This window comes from Bubalus bubalis, chromosome 17, assembly GCF_019923935.1.
Source record: "Bubalus bubalis isolate 160015118507 breed Murrah chromosome 17, NDDB_SH_1, whole genome shotgun sequence".
In the NCBI taxonomy this organism is placed as follows: Eukaryota; Metazoa; Chordata; class Mammalia; order Artiodactyla; family Bovidae; genus Bubalus; species Bubalus bubalis.
The window spans coordinates 10438567-10456481 of record NC_059173.1 but is presented as its reverse complement, the minus strand read 5'-3'; the positions used below and the strand labels follow the sequence as shown (position 1 = coordinate 10456481).

The 17915-nt window shown below is 42.7% G+C and overlaps 1 protein-coding gene across 1 annotated transcript; it reads right to left on the bottom strand.

The window, feature by feature from the left end:
- Nucleotides 1-14102: 14102 nt before the first annotated feature.
- LOC112579918 (disintegrin and metalloproteinase domain-containing protein 1a-like) lies at nucleotides 14103-16875 on the bottom strand. Its single transcript, XM_025267525.3, has one exon. It carries the CDS (start codon nucleotides 16835-16837, stop codon nucleotides 14411-14413), a length of 2427 nt encoding a protein of 808 aa, XP_025123310.3. The 5' UTR covers nucleotides 16838-16875; the 3' UTR covers nucleotides 14103-14410.
- Between the last annotated feature and the right edge of the window lie 1040 nt (nucleotides 16876-17915).

Below are 17915 nucleotides of genomic sequence, written 5' to 3'. Positions count from 1 at the left end.
TGGCTTCGTGCCTGCCCTGAATATCTGTAAATGTCTTCAGAAAAACCCACAAAAACCATGTTGGCACAGACATGATCTCAAAATGTACTTCTTTCTACATTTTGCTGTTCAGTTCACTCTCCTAATTTCTTCTGGCCTCATATTTCACTGAGAAAAATATTAATAGAAGCAATCAAAAGAATGCCTCCACATATAAACACTAGCTGAGTCCACCACCTGTATCTAAATGTTCCCCCCACTATCGTGAATAAATTGTCCTTGCTCCAGTCTAAGACCAATCCTTTTACTTGTGTGTGGGGTGTCCTTCCCTTTTAATTTCTCATGGACTTCACTCTTACATTTTTCCCTTCTCTCTTTTACATCTTGGGCATCTGTTTGTCTGCTGGATCCAGTCTTACTATTTGCTGTAATTTCTCACCTTTATAAAACCATCCCTCTCAGTGCACAGCACTTTCCAGTCACCATCTAGTTTCTCCTTTTCTCTGTTTTACAGTGAAATTCTTTGAAAGAGTGTAGAGACATTCTATTCTAAGTTGTTTTTTTTTTTTTTTAAAGTTGAGGTATGCTTTATTTGGTGGGAATTTTTAGAACTTCAAGCCTGGGAGACACCATCTCAAATAACCTGGAGAGAACCGTTTTGAGGAGGCAGTGGGGAGGGGTCAGCTTATACTGAAGTCTGCAACAAGGGGTAGGTGGTCTGAACATCAAAACAGTATCACGCCTTTATTTTCTGAAGTTTTTAATTTTGACTCCTAACACAGTCACAAAATATGCATAAAACATAAATGTGCTAGTCAGTGAATTAGTGGAATGAAAACAGTTAAGCCAGACACAAAAGGGCAAACATCGTGTGATTTCACATATATGAAATTCCACAAATAGGAGACATGCAGAGACATGCAGAATAGATGTGACCTGGGGTGGGGTAATAGAGGAATGCTGAGTTCTTGTCTGATGGGCGCAGACTTTCATTTTGGGATGAAAAGTTCTGGAAGTGGATATTGATGATGGTTGCACAACAGTATGAATGAACTTAATACCAATGAACTGTACACTTAAAAATGGTTAAGATGGTTGTTTAATGTTGTGTGCATTTTACTGAAAAAGAAATAAATAGGAAAGGAGGGAGAAGGGGAGAGAGAAATAGCTGTGTAAGTACAACTCTGGTGAGGTGATCTGTTTTAGCTTCATAGAGGTCATCTATGTGCCATTGCCAATCACATGCCTTCCTGCTTCAGTGAGATCATTATCTTGTCTTTATGGTAACTACTTCTTCACCTTCTTAATTGTTTTTGCTTTCTAAATGTGTGCTTCCCTAAATTATGTTATTTTAGTTTAGTTATCTTTTAATAACAGCTTTATTAAGATATAAAGTCATATACCAGAATACTCATCCTTCAGAGTGTACTGTTGAGAGGTTTGTAGTGTGTTCAGAAAGGTATGCAGTCATCATCACAAGCAATTTTAGAACATTTTCCTCATGCCAAAACAAAACTCCCCTGTTCATTCATAGTCACTCTGCATTATCAGCTCCCTCCAGCCCCTGGTTACCACTACTCCCTTTTCTGTCTCTATGATTTTTGTCTATTCTGGACAGTCCATAGCAATGGAACACTGTATTATAGTTGTAGTCTTCTGTGACTGGCTTATTTCACCTGTTTTCCCACATCATCACTGGAATTTGTTATTTGCCATTTTGATTGCAGTGATCCTGGTGGAAGTAAGGGGGTATCTTATTGTAGCTGTGATTTGCACTTCCTTAATAATTAGTGGTTTTGCACAGTTTTTCATATTCTTATTACTCATTTATATATTCATTGGATAAGTGTCTATTCACATCATTTGCCTTTTTTTTTGTTTTGTTTTGTTTTGTTTTGTTTTTTAACTTTAGAAAATCTTAGCCTTCTTCACATTAATTCACACAGGACATTGGGTTAAATCTCATAATATACAATGTCACTGCTTAAAAATCTTGAGTAGCTGCTCATCACCTACTAATCCAGTGTCCTTTCAACTCTGTGATTATAAAGCTTCAGCCTCTCATTTCTTCCCTGCTGCTACTGCTAAGTCACTTCAGTCGTGTCCAACTCTGTGCGACCCCATAGACGGCAGCCCACTAGGCTCCCCCGTCCCTGGGATTGTCAAGGCAAGAACACTGGAGTGGGTTGCCATTTCCTTCTCCAATGCATGAAAGTGAAAAGTGAAAGTGAAGTCGCTCAGTCGTGTCCGACTCCTAGCGACCCCATGGACTGCAGCCCACCAGGCTCCTCCGTCCATGGGATTTTCCCTGAAGGATCTTAAAATCTGATGTGAAAATAAGGTAGATAGTATGCCACAGTACACACAATGGTTATAAATATTCATGTGTGAGTCACGATTCAGTAGCATAATGCCAGCAATTAGTAATTTGGGTCTTATTTCATATTTCTTTTGTGAAAGACAGTTGTTTATCTGATTTTAAAAAACATTTATAGGGCTTCCCTGGTGGCTTGATGGTAAAGAACCTGCCTGCCAAAGCAGGAGATATGAGTTCAGTCCCTGACCTAGGAGGATCCCACATGCTGTGGAGCAACTAAGCCCGTGCACCACAACTATTGAACCTGTGTGCTACAACTGCTGAGTTTTACATGCCGCAACTGCGGAAGCCCGAGTGCCCTGGAGCCTGTGCTCCACAAGAGATGCCACCACAAGGAGAAGCCCCTACACAACAGCTACAGAATAACCCCGGCTTGCTGCAGATAGAGAAAAGTCTGTGCAGCAATGAAGACCCAGTGCAGCCAAAAATAACTAGATAAATAATTTTTTAAAAGACCAGAAGACATTGATATGTGAGAATGTCACAGAATAACAGAGATTTGTCTGTTGTTGCATTGACAGTTAGAACATGACCAGTTAACACTATTAGTTCTGATATTTATCCTCAAGGTCTTGGGTTTTTTAATACTTCTGAATCATTAATCATAGAAAAGAGGAGTATCAAAGACAGTAGTATGCTGACTTTATTTACCCTGCTGCTGCTGCTGCTAAGTCACTTCAGTCGTGTCCAACTCTGTGCGACCCCATAGACAGAAGCCCACCAGGCTCCCCTGTCCCTGGGATTCTCCAGGCAAGAACACTGGAGTGGGTTGCCATTTCCTTCTCCTCATTTGCCTTTTTTAAACAGGGTGTCTTTTTTCTTTTTGAGTTGTAAGAGTTCTTAATATTTCCTGGGGTTAGTCTCCCATCAAGTATATAAGTTGTAAATATTTTGCCCCATTCTGTGGGCTTTTTCATTTTCTCAATGGTTATCTCTTAGAGAAAATTATTTCAGCTTTCTCTCTGATTTTTTTATTCTGTTAAAACATTCAGAACATAAAATATATCATCTTAATCATTTTTAAGTATATACTTCAATGGTATTTAGTGCTGTTAACTGTTGTGCTAGCATTACCATTGTCCATCTCCAGGACTGTTTTTTATTGTGTAAAAAAGAAAGCCTATATTCATTAAGTATAAAAATCCCCAGTCTGCTTTCCCTCAGCCCCTAGCAACTACTATCCTACTTTCTCTCTGTATGATTTTACTCCTCAAGTAAATCATTTAAGTGGATTCATATAGTGTTTATCTTTTTTTAACCAGCTTATTTGACTTAGCATAATGTCCTCAAGATCCATCCATGTTGTGGCAGTTTGCAGACTTTCCTCTTTTTTATGGGGGAATAATATTCCATCGTATGTATAGCCCACCTTTCGCTTCTCCATTCACCCCTCTGTGGGCACTCAGGTTGCTTCCACATTTTAGCTGTTGTGAATAATGCTGCTCTGAACATTACAGGTATGGACATACAAATCTCTCTTTGGGATCCTGCTTTGCATCCTTCTGGGCTTATACCTAGAAGTGAACTTGCTGGATCACATGGTCATTCTATTTTTAATATCTTTCAGGAGCTACCATACCATTCCACAGCAGCTGTAGCATTTTACCTTCCCACCAGTAGGGCACAAGTGTTCCAGTTTTCTCCACCTCCTCTCCAACACTTGTTCTTTTCTGTTTTCTTTTGTTTTTGTAGTGGCCATGCTAATGGATATGAGGTGGTATCTCATTGTAGTTTAGCCTGACATTTCCCTAAGGATGAGTGACATTGAGCATCTTTTCATATGCGAAAGGTCATTTGTGTATCTTCTTTGGAGAAATTTCCATTTGAGTCCTTTGCCCATGTTTTGAATCAGGCTGTTTGGGTTTTTGTTGTTGAGTTTTAGGAGTTTTCGCTATGTATTTTGGATAGTAGTTCCTTATCAGATATATGATTCGCAACTATTTTCTCTCATTCTGTGGGTGGCCTTTTCACTCTGTGAATATATAGTAATTTTGGATGCACAAAATTTAAATATTTTCCTAAAGTCCATTTTGTCTGTTTTTCTTCTGTTGCCTGTGCTTTTGGTGTCATAGCTGAGAAACCTTTGCCAAACCCAGTGCTGTGAAACTTTTGCCTTACGCTTTCTCCTATGAGGTTTATAGGAATACAAGTTTCCTGAATGGGGATTCTCCAGGAGCCTGCCAGACACGCAAACTAGTAGTAATGCTATGGGTAGGCTTTTGAGGGAGCTCCCAGACTGTTCTGTCCATTCTACCAGGCTGCCTGTTTTCACAGCCATTGCAGTTGAGATGATGCAGTTGAGCTGTACTTGAGATGACTCGCGGGCACCTGAGGAGAAGGCTATGGGAGTAGGGTAGTTAAAAGTTCACACACCTCACTGCTCTCACCAAGATTCAGCTGTTCTGTTGTTCTATGACTTAGACAGTTTCCACACTTGAAAAAAGTTGATTGTGACTGTTTTTGCCCGTGTTACCACTGCTTTTATGGAGGAGGGGGCTTCTGTAGACCCTTATTGTGACCTTTTGGAAGTGCTTCCCATTTTCCCTCTTCACTTGATATGAAGCCAGATGAATGCAGTGTTAATGTACAGCCTCTTTAGTTCCACAGTAGTATTTAAGCTTACTAGGTGCTTTTGTGTGCCACTGTGGTTCATTCGTTTCCATTGCTCTGCTCCTGTATTCTCTGTGTGGATCTGTCACAGTTTAACATCCATTGTATTATCTGTGAATACAACGTGGAGTTCTTGTGGAATACTGTGAAGTATGCTTCTGTGTCCATTATTATCTAGTAAGAGGATGCAGATGTCAGGGTAGAAAGGTCAAGGGTATTCAGTATATGCTATTTCAAAGTGGCATGCCAGTTTACATTTCTAAAGCAATTGATGAGAGTTTCCACTGTTCCACGGTAATACTTGGAATTTTCCTTCTTCTGTTATCAGTCTTGTGAGTGTATAGTGATATCTGTCTACGGCTAGATAACCTGCATTTCTCTGGATACTAAAGAGGTTGAACACCTTCACAAATGGTTTTGGGCCCATCTTTTGCATTTTGACTCCACTGGAATAAGCTTTCACCCCCATGCATCCATCCAAACTGCCAGCTCCGGGATGTCAGTGGATAAACAACTCTCCATTGTCAAATCAAATGATCAACATGGGGCCCTCAGGCTATGGACCTACCAGCAGCATTTAAATGATAATATGTGTCCTTTAAGCAATATGAGTGGACCTAGAAAGAGTCATGATGAACAGGGAAGCCTGGCGTACTGCAGTCCATGGGGTCGCAGAGAGTCAGACATGACTGAGTGACTGAACTGAACTGAACTGAAAGAAGTAAATTAGTCAGAGAAGGAGAAATATCATATGACATCCCTTTTATGTGGAATCTAAAATGATACAAGTGAACTTACAAAGCAGAAACAGACTCACAGACTTTGTAAAGGAACTTATAGTTGCCAGGGGAAAAGTTGGGGGTGAAAGGATAGTTAGGGAGTTTGATATGGACATGTACACCCTTCTGTATTTAAAATAGGTAGCCAACAAGGACCTGCTATAGCACATGGAACTCTGCTCAATGTTATGCGGCAGCCTGGATGGGAGGGGAGTTTGAGGGTGAATGGATACATGTATATGTACCACTGAATCCTTTCCTATTCACCTGAAACTATCACAGCATTGTTAATCTGCTATACCCCAATACAAAATAAAAAGTTAAAAAACAGAAACAAAACAGGTAATGGGTGTGTTCTGACTTACTTTTTAAAAGAATAACTGTCTGCTGGGTGGAAAATAGGCTCTTGTGTGAGACGAGACCAGTTAAAAACTTTTGAAGTTGTCTAGGAGGGGGTGATGGTAATTTGCAGTGCACTGGAGAGTTGAAAGTGGTGGTAATGGGTTACATTTTGGGTATGTATTGAAGGTAGGGCCAAGAGAATTCGTAGATGCCCTGAGTTTGTGATGCTGAAAGCTCAGCTTCCCTGTACACTGATGCCAAATCAAATCTCAAGGACAGAGTTTAGGGTGAAGTAGAGAGGAGAAGCTTTATTGCTTTGGCAGGCAAAGGGGAACACAGTGAGCTAATGCCCTCAATACCAAGTGTCCTAACTTGGGAAGATAGTGACAAGCTTTATAGTAATTGTTCAAAGAGGGCATGATCAGCTCACGGGCATTCTTCTGGTGGGTTGACAGTGAGGTAGGTAGGAGTCCACATCATCGACCTTCAGGTCCAACTCATCTGGTGTCTACATGCTATAGGCAATATGCCATCATTAATCATTAACTTCTCCCACCTCGAGAGGGCTTCAGTATCTTCAAAATAGCTCAAAGATACTGTTGTATGTATCCTTTGATGGGGAAACAGGACCTTTCCCCAAGGCTGCTCTTGACTGTTTTTCCTTGGTCTCTCATTCCCACCCTTCCCTAATAAGCAACTGTTCGAATCTGTCCATTGGAACTCAGGGAAGGTCATGGAAGCTGACAGAAGGCTGTTTCCTGTCATCAGAGCAATGGGGGACACCAAGGCCTTGTGCCCAGGAGCCCTACAGGGCCCTGCACTGTACCATTTGTAGAGTAAAAGTCCTCTAGAAATACATTGTTCTCTTCGTTTTCAGGGCAACACACTCTCTTGGTGGTACCCCTACCACACTGGCCAATATTTTTCTCACTTTCCTGAATTCTCCTCATCTCATCACCATCTACACAGAGGGCACCTTGGGGCTTAGTCCTCACTGGGTCCTCGGGTCTCTTCCCTTCTCTAGCTGTACTTGCTCCCTTGGCAGTGTCACCTGGTCCCATTGCTTGGGATATCATCTGAGCACTGACAACCATCACATATAGAGAAGTCTGGCTGACTTCTCTCTTGAATTCCAGACTCAATCATCTTACTGCAAAGCTGACATGGCCATGTGGGTGTTTAATGGGCATCTCAAACTGAATGTGTCTGGTGCATGCTTTCTCCACACTCATCCCCATCTCAACAAAGGGCAACTCTCTTCTTGCAGTTGCTCAGGGAAAGCTACTGGAACCATCCTTCCTTTCTGCCTGTCTCTCACTCTGTCTGTTCCATCTTGTGGCTCTGCCTTACAGTATACCCAAATTCCAGCCTCTTCTCATCACTGTCACTACAGCCATCCTCCTAAAAGCTTCCAATATTGCCCACCTGGCAAATCACAGGAGTCTCGAAGGGTTCTCCGCTTCTGCCTTTCCCCTGTCCCTGCCTGTTCCTGACTGCCATAGCAGATGGGGTTATCCTTCAGTGCTTCTCAGCTCTGTTTACTCCTTTGCTAAAACCCTTCCCTGCTTCCCATCTCCGCTGAAATAAAAACATAATTCCTTCCCAAGTCTTCATGTGTCTGGTCTCCTCTCAGCCTGCACACTACTCTCTGTGATGCTCACTGTGTCCAGATATACTGACCTCCGTGCTGTTCTTCAAACAGCCAGGCATGCTCCTATTTCAAGGCCTTTTCACTTAGAGTTCCCTCCCCCTGGTTTGCTCTTCCCCCTGATACCCGAGCTTCTTCCCTCATTTTCTGCATGTCTCTCCTCCAGCATCACCTTATCAGACAGGACTTCTCTGACTGTTGGCCTGAAATAGCATTCTACGCTAATAGCATCACTCTTGTTCCCTTTGCATTCATGGCATTCCATCACACACATCACAGCCTGGCACATTGTGTAGTTTTCTGTTTATTTGTGTCAGTTTTGTAAGTTTTAAAATTTTCAAAAAAAATAATAAAAATTTCATGGGATCAGAGACTTTATCTTATTGACTACCATTTCCACAGTAATAGAACAGTTCATGGATGAAGACTCAGTAGCAGCAGCTGAATGAATGACTGAATGAATGTGTGATTAGAGGCGGAGGCAACAAGTCTCCTTTTCTGATTAAAATTAGACGTCAGTAGAAAGCATCAAGCTTGGCGAGCAAGCTGTCCTGAGCCATTTACATGCTAAAGATTGAGGTTAGTCAAAAGAGGGAGGAAGCTGGAGTCCTTGATTAGAATCCAATAAACAAGATTACTTTGAATGCCACCATGATCTTGAGAAAAACAATAAAGTCCCCATCACTCTTACCCATAACTGCACCCAAGGCAGTGACTGCCACACTAGCCAGATCTTGTGCCTCAGCCCCAGAGATGTACGAGTGAGTAGGGGAAATAGAATACGTTTGCAGATGGTGATCTGCTAGGTCAGAATGCCATCGATGTAAAGGAAATTCAGTATGATGACTTGATAGTGGCTAAATCATATCATTGCTGAATAGCTTAGAATTAACAATACTGTCTTACATCCATCATCACATTTGATTTTAGATTATCTCAGCATTTATTTGAGCACCTGCTGTATGCCAGGTACTGCACTAGATACCATCACTTATGTGATCTAACTGAATCTCCCAGTCACGCTCTGTGGTTGAGAACCCTTTGTGTGGTTATCCAACTGAGGAGGAAACCCAGGCCTGAAGTTAGTGAAGTTCCACATCTCAGACCAATCAGCCAAAAAGTAACACTTGGGACTTGGGAACGTGGAATATGAAAGCCCCCTCAATCAGAAGAAAGGCAATATTATCCTTTATGAAAAGGCTGTTTTTCACTCTCAGAAATTTTTTCCTGGTTGGATTTGTTAGGCTTGAAGAACACAAGACCTGAAGCCTATACAGCACTCATGCTCTTAGCTCCAAGGAGAAGAAGGGAGTTCTGACAGTGCTTAGGAAAGCAATCCTATTCTTTTCTCTTAATGCTTGAGTTGTTTTGGAAACACAACTGTTATAGCTGTTATATACTGTTATAGCTGTTATTAGCTGTTATAAAGACAGCTAATGGGACAATAAAATTGATTAAAAATGGTATCTGTTCTTGGAAAAACTCTAGTGTAAGACTAATAGATTATATAAAATGTAAATTCTTCAATGCAGACTCAGTAGTTGGGGAATTTAACATATGTATATAATCTTAGTGCAGCAGTTTAAGTTCTCCAATAGAGACTTCTGTCTGTGAGCTTTCCTTAGATCATGAAGGTCAGTTACCTCAAAGTTGAAATGCATTCTCATTTTTAAAAAGCAAAGAATTAATCGGTACCTTTTGCTTTATTTGGCATATTTATTTTCATTTCTGTATTTTTATAGTGACCTAATTTATCCATGGAATGGTAAAGGATGGCTTTAGGTAGATAAAGATGGTTTGGCCAGTGGAAGACATGAGGGAGAGCAGCTTTTTCTCCCGTTGCCTGGCACTGACATTATGCCTTTTTTGTTTCTACTTTTCATGTGAAATCATCTGCAGCCAGCTCGTGATTATTAGATGACTGAAAATGCTTTACTGGGAGAAATTGTAGTTTTGGAGTTTATTCCTTTTGTATGCTACATGGTTTTCTTTCCGTTTCCCTGCCAACACAAGAGTATGTCCAGAATTTGAGATTCTAAGAACATGTTCCGTGAGTAAAAACACATTTCTCACTCTCCAGGTACCTTGGAAACTTCACTTGACCATAAGGATGCATATATGCTCCTTGTTCTACAGAAAACAACCACTTGATGATCTGTTTCAGGCTGACTTCCTTATAGGCTGTTCCTAAGAGTATCCTCAAAGGGAACCCATGTTTTCATTTTCAAAAAATGGAGGTATGCAGGAGCAGTTTCAAGAGCCTCACTGGAGCTGTGACATGTACGAACTTATTAGGGGAAGGGAAGGGGAAGGTCATTCAGTGGAAACAAGGCTATGGTCAAAAGCCCAGAGTGGAAAGTTACCACGGTATGTAGTGAGGACAGAGGTTCTTCCTCTTAGACATATCAATATGAGGAAATACTTGTTTTCAAAAGTCATGGGAGACAGTGGTTGGAAACGGACAGGAGGTTGCAATTGTCACAATCCTTTAATGTTCCACCAAGTTTTCTGCCCTAGATAATGGAGGCAGGGTCCAGGGAGCCCTGGGGGTGAGAGGGGCAATGCGAGTTCCTGAACTCCAGGCTGGCAGTAAAATCAGTCTGGGGAATCAGAGGCCTGATGTTAGATTGGCCAGGAAGATATTTTATAGCAATGAAATAGGCATGAGGTTGCAAACACTTGGTCAGTCATGATTCCACATCTGATGTTTTCTTTTTAAATATTTAAAAAAATATTTTCTACCTGAGAGAAGAGTCACCATGGCTGTGTTATTCACAGAGTGATTCGTTACCCTCATGTATTTCATTCCGGCATAGCCTCCTTACATAACCTCCTATGTAAGACTTTCATAATTTTATTGAATAACCAAAGTGGTATTGGATTGGTCTTTCCTATTCTTCCCTCCTGCACAGAATTTTAAAACTGAATGTCCAGAAGCATTGGGAATTTTATTTTTAAAGAGTCAGACATTTGTAACATCCTTGAAGGAAACCTGCTCTGGGTTTTGAGAAAACCTTTTGATGAGCGCATTTGCCCAAAGGAAACACCAAAATTGTACTCTGAACTTATGTTAGTAAACACAAGAAGGCTTTTTTTTTTTAATTTTTAATACATTTTCAAATAATTTTGCAAACTAATATAAAACTTTATTTTGTGCAGAATCGCATCCCTGTGAGGTTGATGATATCACCTGTGTTTATAAATCTTTTTTTTTTTTCCTTCAGCTGGGCCCAGAGAAGAGAGTGGAATTTGATTTCAGGTTATGAGGACATTCCCAAAAGCACTCTTACATGAACAAGAACAGAAGTCAAGTTAGGGATATCCAAAGAGAGAACCTATCCAAGTCTCCCTGTGAGTGTTAATACTGGCTACATCAAAATTTCACTGTAATTTCCCTCTTCCTCCCTCCCTGCCAGCCCAGAGCCTGAACGTGGCTATGCTTTGCAAAGCTAAGGAAGGGCTTCGATCCCCACTGGCCACAGGGAGCACAGGGAGGACAACAGCCACCCAGGGAAGGCAGATAAAGGATAGCAAGAAGTCACTGTCAGAATTTGCTGGGGCAGCAACTGGCTAGGTCATGAGTCACTGCCAACACAGATTATTGGAAAGTGTAAGCAGGCATTTCTCAGAGTCCCCCAAACTAAATGGGCCAGAGAGTGTACTTAGCAGAGGCAGTCACACAAAATACAGAACACTGCACCTTGAACCTGGAGATTTCCAAAGCGAGTTACCCTATCTTCTCTCTCCTGCACACATTAAAACTGGTCACTTCTCTCCTATAGTCTACCCTAAAGAGCTTTGGCCTTCAATGCCCAGACTGTGGAGTTTCCATGCATTTTAAGATTCACCTGACAACTTATAAATCTGTTCATTTTTTTTATCATTCTTTCAGAAGAAGTTTATTTAAAGGGCTGTCCTAACCTTTGTTTCCTGCCTTTAACGTGGTCTTGTAAATGTGAGGGTTGATTGTAAAGACAGCAACTAAAAATTTTAAAATAATCTATACAGCTTCTGTATTTGCTAAATTTTGTTGTCAAATATTGTGAAATCCTAAATAGGTTTTATTGATTGATTCTCAATTATCTACCTGACTTTTGGTTTTTAAAGGACACCTTTAAGTTACCTAAGCATAATTACCCTAAATCAGGATTCCCTTCTATTTCTTCAGTTTTTTTTTTTTTTTAAAAACTGATGCTTACTAGGTTTTATTATACTCATCAGCCTGTGCACTTAGGAAGGTTACCACTTCTGTTCTGCACTGGAGTGCTTCTCAGCAGAAATCCTCCACATCTTTTTCAGAAGTCTCTATGACAGGTTTACCTTTGGAGGCCTTCAGTTACCCAGTTTCACCCTTGTTCTCAAAGCCACTACCAACTAATAGTGTGCTTTCACATGAATCTTGACCTGGCATACAATGTCTATTGCTATTGCTAAGTCACTTCAGTCGTATCCGACTCTGTGTGACCCCATAGACAGCAGCCCACCAGGCTCTCCCATCCCTGGGATTCTCCAGGCAAGAACACTGGAGTGGTTTGCCATTTCCTTCTCCAGTGCATGAAAGTGAAAAGTGAAAGTGAAGTCGCTCAGTCATGTCCAACTCTTAGCAACCCCATGGACTGCAGCCTTCCAGGCTCCTCCATCCATGGGATTTTCCAGGCAAGAGTACTGGAGTGGGGTGCCATTGCCTTCTCCGATACAATGTCTAGAGATTTGATTACCAGCAAATCTTGTGGTCTGTAAATTTACATAACTGCAGGCTTGAATTTGGATTTTGCTCTGAAGTTTGGTTTTGTTCCACCAAAAGTAATTAGCATCAGCTTCTTGAAAGCCTAAACCAGGTCTTACCCTTCTTTTGTTTGCTTTTTTCCCACTCACATAGGAGTGGGCAGTTAGAAGAGGGATTCAGCAATTGTACCATCAAAAACTGATGCTCGGAAACTTTCCCAAGGCTGAGAATACTTAACCTGTAGCAACACAGCACCTGAGAAAGGTTTCAGTTGTGCTCTGTCTAGGAACTAGCAAGAGTATCCAGTTACATTACCATCTTATTTTAGGGTTGGCTCTGGTGAAGTCATTCACTTGGTCAACATTTCCTGAGAACCTAAGGTGATCTGGGCCCTCAGAGCTGAAAAGGACATAAACCTATCACTCCATGATGGCAGAATGTAATAAGGGAAAGGATTCTTTCATCAATAATAACTACACAGTGTGGCAAATTCATGATAGAGATCAACATTGATTTATAAGGCTTCTGTTTCATTAGAGTCACTGAGAAGGAAGTCACATCCTGGGCAATTAAGGGTATATCAGTTGTCTTCCCTCTCACTTTTTTTTTTTTTTTACCAAAGGAAGAGGCTCATGAGGTAGTAGAGGATGTAGACTCTGTCATCCTTGGGCAGAATGCAGTCCAGTTCTAGGGCAAAACTCTCTGATCTCTAGTTCTTCATGGACAGGATGGAGGTCTGATAGGGTAGCTGGGATGATTAAGAATTAATGTAAAGTATATAGCACAGTGTCTTGCACAGAATGGATAATGTTATGTAATACATGCTTGGTGTTCTCTTTATACACAATTGACTCCCCTCCAAAGCTGTTTGTTTGGACTATCAGTCGACAATATGTTAACTTAAAAATGAAATGAGAAATAAATATAATAAGTGAAGTAGGAAAACAGAAAGAAAAAAGAATAATACTTCCAGCTGAGCTCCACACTGAACAAGATTGCTTAGGTTGCTCCCTTTCCCCCATGCACCCAGACACAGGGTGATCAGACCTCTCTGGATCAAATGTAGCTTCCTCTAAAGCAAACTGGAAGAAACAGGTAATAGGCTCCATAAAGTCCATAAAAGCTATAGTGGTACTTTATCTGAAAACAAACATTTATTTACTTTTTCATTTAAACATTTTTATATAATGAATAAGGATGTCCCTGGTGGCTCAGATGGTAAAGTGTCTGTGTACAATGCAGGATACCTGGGTTCAATCCCTGGGTTGGGAAGAACCCCTGGAGAAGGAAATGGCAACCCCCTCCAGTACCCTTGCCTGGAAAATCCCATGGATGGAAGAGCCTGGTAGGCTACAGTCCATGGGGTCGCAAAGAGTCGGACAGTATATTAATGAATATACTTCTAAAAGAAAATTAGATGAACAAATCATATAAATAATTTTCTTAACATAATATGTAATTGTGAATGAGGTGAAAAAACAAAGATAGCAGTGTGTACACACACACACACACACGCACGTGCACACGCACACACAGATAAGATCTTAGGTCAAACAAAGTAGACACGATACGACATTCCCTGGAAAACAGGAAGTCAAATTTGCTATACTAAGAAGAGACATTGATAAGAATAATCCATGAGAAAAGTATAATTTAAATGAGTTTCATGAAATGTGAAAATGGGAAAAAGTAGTAAAACATTGTCTTTTCGATAACTTTACACATGTACATATAATCAATTACTAAAATAATTTCTTTCTAAACAAGAAAGTCCCTCCTGCCACATCCGGACATTTGTGCAGACCGTAGAGTGCAAAACAGAGCCTGTGCAACTGTCAGTGCCCACAGCGCGCTGCCCAGCTGACCTCCTTCCCACCCAGCGTATCGAGAGTTTGCTATGTTAGGACTTCTTCCTAGCACTACTCATTTTCTGCCCCTGGTTCTTCCACTTATCTGACTGCCTCCTCTATTTGAACAGCTTCTTCTTCGGATTCTTCGAGGTCCTCTTGTGAGCACTGTGACATATCCTTTCTAGCCCGAAAACTGGCAGCAATAACTAGAGCTAAAAATATTGCTAAGAGAAAAAGGGGGACTATATACAGTATCTTCTCAAGGCTCTGGCTTTCATCTTTATTTTCACTGTTTCTGCCAAAATTAACAACCTCTGAATCATGACTTTTGCTTTCTTCTTCACTTCGATTATTGTCGATACTGTCCCTTGGTTTACCAGAGGAGCCACTGTCTACACTGCCCCCATTTCCAGGAGTTTTGCAGTCAGGGGGCGCATAGCCATCCTCACAATGGCAGTGCCTAAAATTGTTGCAAACTCCTTTCCCGTTACACAGTTCTGTTGTCTCACAGTTGTACCCAAGTGAGGTGTAATCAGTACACAAGTGATTCATGCAGACTTTGTGTGGGGCACAGAGAGTGCCAGTGTGTGCATCCCCATCATCAGGGATATCAGCAGTGTCATAGGCATCCATGCTCCAGCACCAGTCATCTTTGTGAGCGACCTGGATCAGTGTATGATTGGGTTTGAGTTGTGGTATCTCTCTAACATTTGTACATATAAGTTTGCCACAAAATATGTTATCATCTGCACACTTCAGATATGTTAACCTCGGTGAGCTGGTGGTGCCACAGTTTCCAAACCGGTCCCCTCTTGTGTTCATTGAAACGTAACACATTTCTGGGGCAGACCTTGCAGGGGACCCGTATATATCCATGCATTGATTGTCAGGGTTCTTACACCGACCTCCAGCACAGTAGTGAATTCTATCACACGTGGTACCATCTAGCTTATAGCTGTCCCTGGGACATTCTCCCGAGGAACCATTACAATACTCTGGGAGGTCACACTCTCCCAGAGCAGCACGGCACATGAATCCCTGGTATCTCAGGCGACATTTATCACAGCAGAGTCCATCACTACATTCTGCATGCTCTCTCAGCTTACATCTGGTGTCACAGCATGGGTGCATTTCACAGTTAGAACCACAGTCGCACTGCTCAGGTCCTTCTACAATGCCATCGCCACAGCGGGAAGCCCTCCGTGAGCGGCCTTTGTGCCCAGGCTGGTTGAACAGGCAGGCCCCCTTGTGTTCCCAGAGGAACCGGTGGAAGAAGTCAGAGCTGCAGTTGCTGAAGCCACTTTCTTTAGTGATGTTTTCATGCATGAGGCAGAAGGGCCTGTCTTTACAAATGCAGGCCGAATGGTCGTGCCGAATACCCAAGTTGTGTCCAAGCTCATGGACCATGAGCGCTGCAAACAGGAGGACATCCTCGTGGTGGAAGGATTCCACGGCTGCCGCAAAATCACTGGAGCAGGCACCACTGAGAAATGCCTGCCCCGTATCCTCTGTAGGATGCTGTCCCACGATCATGTGGGCAACATCATGCTTCACACGATGGAGGAGCTTCTCTTGTCTCCAGCTGTTGAAATTCCTGAGTGCAACTTGCAGGTCCACGGGGACCTCTGTGAGGTCCCCCTCAGTCCAAATCTCCATTCCAGCCAGCACCACCTCTGTGTTTATTCCCCTTGTGAAGCTGTTGGCCAGAGCGATGATGTCCATTACTCTCTGGACCGTCTGATTGACGTCACTGCCCCACATTTGGAACCGCTGGTTGTTGACCACGACAAACATCTCCACGTACTTGGTATGTGACCACAAGTCAGATGGCACCTGCCAGCTGTGAGGCTTGCCGCTGTCTGGTCGCCGGCTGGTGGACGCCACTTGGCTGTCTCTGGACGTGACGCCACAGGAGACTCGAGCTTCGTGGGCCATGGCGTACAACAGGTGTTCAAACCGTTTGGAAGAGTGCACGGGCTCAACGCCATAGGATTTCCCCCCCTTAATCAGGAGGCCCCTGAGGCCTGAACAGGTGTTGACAGAAACAAAAGAACCTGGGACTCCTTCTATGTAGCCTTCGTAGTGACAGTCCCGCGAGATGAGAGGCATTTCCTGCCCCAGGATGCCATCGTGGTAGCTGAAGACCGGGAAGTTATCCACAAAATAGTCGCTCTTCAGCGTCAGGTGAATCAGCTGCCTCTGGCCCTGCATAAATAGCACATAGGAGAGCTTTTCCACTTGGTCTTCCCTTCCTTCCACTGTCAGACTCTTGGGAATGACTACTTCATAGGAAGAGTGATATGGTGAGCCCAGGTCGCAGTACAGGCTCGGCAGGGAAATCAGTACCAAGAACAACAGGATCCCCAACCTGGCACATGAAAGTCCTGGCACCAGGGCCAGCCTCAAGCCCTTCATGTGAGGAGCCCAAGTTTGAAGCACTCTGATAGCCTCAGACATAACCACTTGCCTTTTCCATAGAGAAGGCAGTACAGAGGCAGAGTCTCTCACAGACGCTGCCACTGACATGGCCCTAGTGAATCAGTTGATGATGCAGGGCTTGTGTCCAGCAGCAGCAGCAGCTCTCCCTGACACACAGACCCTCTGTCACAGGTACTCACTTCAGATCTATGCTGGCTGCACGAAGGGCGGCTCTTGCCTGCCTCTCAGAGGTCAGCCTCTGGCTGTGTCCTTTCTAGTCTTTTGGATCTGTCTGTTATGCTTCAAATAGTCTTTTCTCTGTGACTTCCCTCCACACCCTCAACTCCAGTGGTTAAGGTCTTCCTGACATTAGGAAGAGCTGTAATCATGAAGAGGGACTGCAGACACTAAAATGCAAGACTGTACCTTGAGAAAGGGATCAAAACCTCCATGCCTTCCTCAACTGTACCGCAAGGAACACCCCTCCCCCACTCCTCCCATCGTCCGTTGCTCAGCTGACTCCTAATGTTCTAGACCAGGAGGCTTGGACGTCTTCAGTGGGCACACTCCATTGCCCATTTCCTCTCTCCTTAAGCTCTTGTTCTGTATCACATGGAGATTGTAACTGGATGTAACATGGCATTATAGATGCAATGCACAACAGACCAATCTGTTAGATAAAGCCAGTGTGGTACCTGCCTTGTGCCCCCAGATAGATAAACCCCAGTGTGCTGGTCACCCGTGGGACGAATGACATTCCCTACTTTTAAGAAAACATCATTAGAATTCAGTTTCTCAAGTTCTGTTTATAACACTGTGTATTTATGACACTAAAAGTGTGTATGGGAGATGCCAGCAGAGCAGTCTCGCCTTTGTGCAGTTATCATGGGAACCTTGGTGGTAAGTATCTCCAGACCTATTACCGTTCTTGGGCTGGTCCTGGCATAGCAGTATCTTAAGCCCATGCCTGTTGAAGACTAGGAATCCTGAAGTCTCCCCTGTGTTCGTATGTGACTTCCATGTGTTCAGTGGTCACTTCTGTTTGTTCCTCCTTATACACTCTCCCAGGTCTAGAAGAATGCATGTCCAAGAGTAGACGAACAAGAATTATTGAATGAATAAATAGCTCCCAGGTATGGTTGCTGTGGTGTCTCATTTGCTGTATCTTCTGTGTTTCTACTTGGCT

Bases quoted from the DNA above. Each gene is read 5' to 3' on its own strand.
- LOC112579918 (XM_025267525.3), bottom strand. From the start codon at position 16,837: ATGTCAGTGGCAGCGTCTGTGAGAGACTCTGCCTCTGTACTGCCTTCT.